This window comes from Carcharodon carcharias, assembly GCF_017639515.1.
Source record: "Carcharodon carcharias isolate sCarCar2 chromosome 27 unlocalized genomic scaffold, sCarCar2.pri SUPER_27_unloc_21, whole genome shotgun sequence".
Classification (NCBI taxonomy): Eukaryota; Metazoa; Chordata; class Chondrichthyes; order Lamniformes; family Lamnidae; genus Carcharodon; species Carcharodon carcharias.
This window is the reverse complement of record NW_024470637.1, coordinates 74,840-82,636: the sequence shown is the minus strand read 5'-3', so window position 1 is coordinate 82,636 and position 7,797 is coordinate 74,840. Positions and strand designations below refer to the sequence as shown.

The 7,797-nt window shown below is 48.0% G+C and overlaps 1 protein-coding gene across 1 annotated transcript in view; it reads right to left on the bottom strand.

The window, feature by feature from the left end:
* Positions 1-1,496: 1,496 nt before the first annotated feature.
* The window catches only part of LOC121273907 (bifunctional polynucleotide phosphatase/kinase-like), a gene marked incomplete at its 3' end in the record, with an annotated part of 76,301 nt that continues 70,000 nt past the window's right edge, over positions 1,497-7,797 (bottom strand). Inside the window, exons 4-5 of the mRNA XM_041181038.1 lie at positions 3,788-3,867; positions 1,497-1,554 (exon numbers count right to left, since the gene is read on the bottom strand). Coding sequence (XP_041036972.1) covers positions 1,497-1,554; positions 3,788-3,867 — 138 coding nt within the window. The remainder of the gene's footprint in view (positions 1,555-3,787; positions 3,868-7,797) is intronic.

The window sequence follows — 7,797 nt, the reverse complement described above, 5'->3', positions numbered from 1 at the left end:
GAGACCCCCCAGGAGAGACACCGTGTTACAGAGAGAGAGAGAGAGAGAGAGAGACACCCCCCCACCCCCAGGAGAGACACCGTGTTACAGAGAGAGAGAGAGAGAGAGAGAGAGAGACACACCCCCACCCCCAGGAGAGACACCGTGTTACAGAGAGAGAGAGAGAGAGAGAGAGAGAGAGAGACCCCCCCAGGAGAGACACCGTGTTACAGAGAGAGAGACAGACACCCCCCCATCCCCAGGAGAGACACTGTGTTTTAGAGAGAGAGAGAGAGAGAGAGAGAGAGAGAGACCCCCCCACCCCCAGGAGAGACACCGTGTTACAGAGAGAGAGAGAGAGAGACCCCCCCAGGAGAGACACCATGTTACAGGGAAAGAGAGAGAGACAGAACCCCCCCAGGAGAGACACTGTGTTACAGAGAGAGAGAGAGAGAGAGAGACCCCCCCAGGAGAGACACCATGTTAGAGGGAGAGAGAGAGAGAGAGAGACAGACCCCCCCCAGGAGAGACACCGTGTTACAGAGAGAGAGAGAGAGACCCCCCCACCCCCAGGAGAGACACCGTGTTACAGAGAGAGGGAGAGACCCCCCCCCCCACCCCCAGTAGAGACACCGTGTTACAGAGAGAGAGAGAGTGAGAGAGAGAGAGAGAGAGACCCCCACCCCCAGGAGAGACACCGTGTTACAGAGAGAGAGAGAGAGAGAGAGAGAGACCCCCCCACCCCCAGGAGAGACACCGTGTTGCAGAGAGAGAGAGAGAGAGAGAGAGAGAGAGAGAGAGACCCCCCAGGAGAGACACAGTGTTACAGAGAGAGAGAGAGAGAGAGAGAGAACCACCACCCCCAGGAGAGACACCGTGTTACAGAGAGAGAGAGAGAGAGAGAGAGAGAGAGAGAGAGAGAGAGAGAGACCCCCCCACCCCCAGGAGAGACACCGTGTTACCGGGAGAGAGAGAGAGAGAGAGAGACCCCCCCGCCTCCAGGAGAGACAGCGTGTTACAGAGAGAGAGAGAGAGAGAGAGAGAGAGACCCCCCAGGAGAGACACCGTGTTACAGAGAGAGAGAGAGAGAGAGAGAGACCCCCCCCACCCTCAGGAGAGACACCGTGTTACAGAGAGAGAGAGAGAGAGAGAGAGAGACAGACCCCCCCCAGGAGAGACACCATGTTACAGAGAGAGAGAGAGACCGCCCCCAGGAGAGACACCGTGTTACAGAGAGAGAGAGAGAGAGAGAGAGAGAGAGAGAGAGACAGATCCCCCCAGGAGAGACACCGTGTTACAGGGAGAGAGAGACCCCCCCAGGAGAGACACCGTATTACAGTGAGAGAGACCTCCCCCCACCAGGAGAGACACTGTGTTACAGGGAGAGACCCCCACCCCCAGCCACCAGTCGAGTCCCTGCCTCACAGTGAGACCCACACTCCCCACAAACCGAGTCCGGCAAACCCACAGGCGAGAGGTGGCAGGTTCAGCTATCGCCTGTCACACCAAGTCCTCACCTTGTACTCCTCTGCCATTAACTCCTTAAGCCTCCGGGGAATTTCAGGGTACAGGATTCTGCAGACAGGCAAACAGGTCGGATATTATCTCCACCGGTGTTAATCCAGCTCCCTCACACTGTCACTCAGTAACCCCTCTCCCCCCAGCGCCCTGTGTTACTGACTGAATCTCGACTGATGTTAATCCAGCTCCCTCACACTGTCACTCAGTAACCCCTCTCCCCCCAGCGCCCTGTGTTACTGACTGAATCTCGACTGATGTTAATCCAGCTCCCTCACACTGTCACTCAGTAACCCCTCTCCCCCCAGCACCCTGTGTTACTGACTGTATCTCTACTGATGTTAATCCAGCTCCCTCTCACTGTCACTCAGTAACCCCTCTCCCCCCAGCGCCCTGTGTTACTGACTGTATCTCTACTGATGTTAATCCAGCTCCCTCTCACTGTCACTCAGTAACCCCTCTCCCCCCAGCGCCGTGTTACTGACTGTATCTCTACTGATGTTAATCCAGCTCCCTCTCACTGTCACTCAGTAACCTCTCCCCCCAGGGCCCTGTGTTACTGACTGTATCTCTACTGATGTTAATCCAGCTCCCTCTCACTGTCACTCAGTAACCCCTCTCCCCCCAGTGCCCTGTGTTACTGACTGTATCTGTACTGATGTTAATCCAGCTCCCTCACACTGTCACTCAGTAACCCCTCTCCCCCCAGTGCCCTGTGTTACTGACTGTATCTCTACTGATGTTAATCCAGCTCCCTCACACTGTCACTCAGTAACAGCTCTACCCCCAGCTCCCTGTGTTACTGACTGTATCTCTCCTGGTGTTAATCCAGCTCCCTCACACTGTCACTCAGTAACCCCTCTCCACCCAGCGCGCTGTTACTGACTGTATCTCTACTGATGTTAATCCAGCTCCCTCACACTGTCATTCAGTAACCCCTCTCCCCCCAGCGCCCTGTGTTACTGACTGAATCTCGACTGATGTTAATCCAGCTCCCTCACACTGTCACTCAGGAACAGCTCGACCCCCAGCTCCCTGTGTTACTGACTGTATCTCTCCTGGTGTTAATCCAGCTCCCTCACACTGTCACTCAGTAACCCCTCTCCCCCCAGCGCGCTGTTACTGACTGTATCTCTACTGATGTTAATCCAGCTCCCTCACACTGTCACTCAGTAACCCCCTTCCCCCCAGCGCCCTGTGTTACTGACTGTAACTCTACTGATGTTAATCCAGCTCCCTCACACTGTCAGTCAGTGACCCCTCTCTCCCAGCTCCCTGTGTTACTGACTGTATCTCCACCGGTGTTAATCCAGCTCCCTCGCACTGTCACTCTGTAACCCCTCTCCCCCCAGTGCCCTGTGTTACTGACTGTATCTATACTGATGTTAATCCAGCTCCCTCACACTGTCACTCAGTAACCTCTCCCCCCAGCACCCTGTGTTACTGACTATATCTCTACCGATGTTAATCCAGCTCCCTCACACTGTCAGTCAGTGACCCCTCTCTCCCAGCTCCCTGTGTTACTGACTGTATCTCCACCGGTGTTAATCCAGCTCCCTCGCACTGTCACTCTGTAACCCCTCTCCCCCCAGTGCCCTGTGTTACTGATTGTATCTATACTGATGTTAATCCAGCTCCCTCACACTGTCACTCAGTCACCCCCCTCCCCCCAGCGCCCTGTGTTACTGACTGTATCTATACTGATGTTAATCCAGCTCCCTCACACTGTCACTCAGTAACCTCTCTCTCGCAGCGCCCTGTGTTACTGACTGTATCTCTACTGATGTTAATCCAGCTCCCTAACACTGTCACTCAGTAACCCCTCTACCCCCAGCTCCCTGTGTTACTGACTGTATCTCTCCTGGTGTTAATCCAGCTCCCTCACACGGTCACTCAGTAACCCCGCCCCCCCAGCGCGCTGTTACTGACTGTATCTGTACTGATGTTAATCCAGCTCCCGCACACTGTCACTCAGTAACCCCCCTCCCCCCAGCGCCCTGTGTTACTGACTGTAACTCTACTGATGTTAATCCAGCTCCCTCACACTGTCACTCAGTAACCCCACTCCCCCCAGCGCCCTGTGTTACTGACTGTATCTCTACTGATGTTAATCCAGATCACACACTGTCACTCAGTAACCTCTCTCTCCCAGTGCCCTGTGTTACTGACTATATCTCTACTGATGTTAATCCAGCTCCCTCACACTGTCACTCAGTAACCCCTCTGCCCCCAGCGCCATGTGTTACTGAGTGTATCTATACAGATGTTAATCCAGCTCCGTCACATTTACCTCCAATCATCCGGTCCGATGGGAAAAACCTTTCCCGATTTAGTGGTGATTATTGTCCCATCAATATCGAAGCCAGCAAACTACTCGAAACAACCAAAATAAAGCATTTCAGACAGCATAAATCACACACAGAGTCCAGTGTGTAACACAATCCCGGGTATATGTTATTCTAAATATAAACCACCCCGAACCTCTCGATTAGATTCCAGTCTGCAACTCACTCCCGGGTATCTGTTATTCTATATATAAACCACCCCAAACCACTCGATTAGATTCCAGTCTGTAACTCACTCCCGGGTATCTGTTATTCTATATATCAACTAACCCGAACCCCTCGATTAGATTCCAGTCTGTAACTCACTCCCGGGTATCTGTTATTCTATATATCAACTAACCCGAACCCCTCGATTAGATTCCAGTTTGTAACTCACTCCCGGGTATCTGTTATTCTATATATAAACCACCCCGAACCTCTCGATAAGATTCCAGTCTGTAACTCACCCCCGGGTATCTGTAATTCTATATATAAACCACCCCGAACCCCTCGATTAGATTCCAGTCTGTAACTCACTCCCGGGTATCTGTTATTCTATATATAAACCACCCCGAACCCCTCGATTAGATTCCAGTCTATAACTCACTCCCCGCTATCTGTTAGTCTATATATCAACCACCCCGAACCCCTCGATTAGATTCCAGTCCGTAACACACTCCTGGGTATCTATTATTCTATATATAAACAACCCTGAACACCTCGATTAGATTCCAGTCTGTAACACACTCCCGGGTATCTGTTATTCTATATATAAACCACCCTGAACCCCCTCGATTAGATTCCATTCTGTAACTCACTCCCTGGTATGTGTTATTCTATAAACCAACCCGAACCACTCGATTAGATTCCGGTCTGTAACTCACTTCCGGATATGTTATTCTATATATAAACCCCCCCGAACCCCTTGATTAGATTCCAGTCTGTAACTCACTCCCGGGAATATTGTTATTCTATATATAAACCACCCCAAACCCATTGATTAAATTCCAGTCAGTAACTCACTCCCGCTGATCTGTTATTCTATATATAAACCACTCCAACCATTCGATTAGATTCCAGACTGTAACTCACTCCCGGGAATCGGTTATTCTATATATAAATCCCCCAAACCCCTCGATTATATTCCAGTCTGTAACTCAATCCCGGGTATTTGTTATTCTATATATAAACCACCCCGAGCCCCGCAATTAGATTCCAGTCTGCAACTCACTCCCGGGTATCTGTTATTCTATATATAAACCACCCGAACCACTCGATTAGATTCCGGTCTGTAACTCACTCCCGGGTATCTGTTATTCTATATATAAACCACTCCGAACCACTCGATTAGATTCCAGTCTGTAACTCACTCCCAGATATTTGTTATTCTATATATAAACCACCCCGGACACCTCGATTAGATTCCGGTCTGTAACTCACTCCCGGGTATCTGTTATTCTATATATAAACAACCCCGAACCCCTTGATTAGATTCCAGTCTGTAACTCAATCCCGGGTATCTGTTATTCTCTATATAAACCACCCCGAACCCCTCGATTAGATTCCAGTCAGTAACTCGCTCCCGGGTATCTGTAATTCTATATATAAACCCCACCGAACCCCTTGATTAGATTCCAGTCTGTAACTCACTCCCAGGAATATTGTTATTCTATATATAAACCACCCCAAACCCCTTGATTAGATTCCAGTCAATAACTCACTATTGGTTATCTGTTATTCTATATGTCAACCACCCCAACCATTCGATTAGATTCCAGTCTGTAACTCACTCCCGGTTATCTGTTATTCTATATATAAAGCACCCTGAACCCCCTCGATTAGATTCCACTCTGTAACTCACTCCCGGGTATCTGTAATTCTATATATAAACCACCCCAAACTACTCGATTAGGTTCCAGTCTGTAACTCACTCCCGGGTATCTGTTATTCTATATATAAACCATCCCGAACCCCTCGATTAGATTCCAGCCTGTAACACACTCCCGGGTATCTGTTATTCTATATATAAACCACTCTGAATCCACTTGATTAGATTCCACTCTGTAACTCACACCCGGGTATCTATTCTTCTATATATAAACCACCCCGATCCCCTCGATTAGATTCCAGTCTGTAACTCACTCCCGGGTGTCTGTTATTCTATATATAAACTATCCCGAACCCCTCGATTAGATTCCAGTCTGTAACTTACACACGGTTACGTTATTCTGTATATAAACCACCCCGCACCCCTCGATTAGTTTCCAGTCTGTAACACACTACCGGGTATCTGTTATTCTATATATAAACCACACCGAACCCCTCAATTAGATTCCAGTCTATAACTCACTCCCGGTTATCTGTTATTCTATATATAAACCACCCTGAACCTCCTCGATTAGATTCCAGTCTGTAACTCACTCCCAGGTATATGTTATTCTACATATAAACCACACCGGACCCCGCGATTAGATTCCAGTCTGTAACTCACTCCCGGGTATCTGTTATTCTATATATAAACCACCCCGGACACCTCGATTAGATTCCAGTCTGTAACTCACTCCCGGGCATCTGTTATTCTATGTATAAACGACCCCGAACCCCTCGATTAGATTCCAGTCTGTAACTCACTTCCGGGTATATGTTATTCTACATACAAACCACAACGGACCCCTTGATTAGATTCCAGGCTGTAACTCTCTCCCGGGTATCTGTTATTCTATCCATAAACCACCCTGAACCCCTCAATTAGATTCCAGTCTGTAACTCACTCCCGGGTATCTGTTACTCTATATATAAACCACCCCAAACCCCTCGATTAGATTCCAGTCTGTAACTCAATCCCGGGTATCTGTTATTCTATATAAAAACTACCCCGAACCCCTCGATTAGATTCCAGTCTGTAACTCACTCCCGGGTATTCGTTAATCTATATATAAACCACCCCGCACCCCGCAATTAGATTCCAGTCTGTAACTCACTCCTGGGTATCTGTTATTCTATAAAGAAACCACCCGAACCACTCGATTAGATTCTAGTCTGTAACTCACTCCCGGGTATCTGTTATTATATATATAAACCATCCCTAACCACTCGATGAGATTCCAGTCTGTAACTCACTCCCGGGAATCTGTAATTCTATATATAAATCAATCCGAGCACCTCGATTAGATTCCAGTCTGTAACTCACTCCCAGGTATTTGTTATTCTATATATAAACCACCCAAACCATTTAATTAGATTCTAGTCTGTAACTCACTCCCATGAATCGGTTATTCTATATATAAATCCCCCGAACCACTCGATTATATTCCAGTCTGTAACACACTCCCGGGTATCTGTTATTCTATATATAAACCACCCAGGAAACCTCGATTAGATTCCGGCCTGTAACTCACTCCCGGGTATATGTTATTCTACATATAAACCAAACCGGGCCCCGCGATAAGATTCCAGTCTGTAACTCACTCCCGGGTATCTGTTATTCTATATATATACCACTCCAAACCCAGTGATTATATTCCAGTCTGTAAATCACTCCCGGGTATCTGTTATGCTATATATAAACCATCCCGAACAACTCGATTAATTTCCAGTCTGTAACTCACTCCCGGGTATATGTGATTCTATACATAAACCACCCCAACCATTCGATTAGATTCCAGTCTGTAACTCACTCCCGGGAATCGGTTATTCTATATATAAATCCCCCGAACCCCTCGATTATATTCCAGTCTGTAACTCAATCCCGGGTATCTGTTATTCTATATATAAACCACCCCAAACCACTCGATTAGATTCCAGTCTGTAACTCACTCCTGCGAATCTGTAATTATATATATAAATCAATCCGAGCCCCTCGATTAGATTCCAGTCTGTAATTCACTCCCAGATATTTGTGATTCTATATATAAACCACACGAACCATTTGATTAGATTCCAGTCTGTAACTCACTCCCATGAATCGGTTATTCTA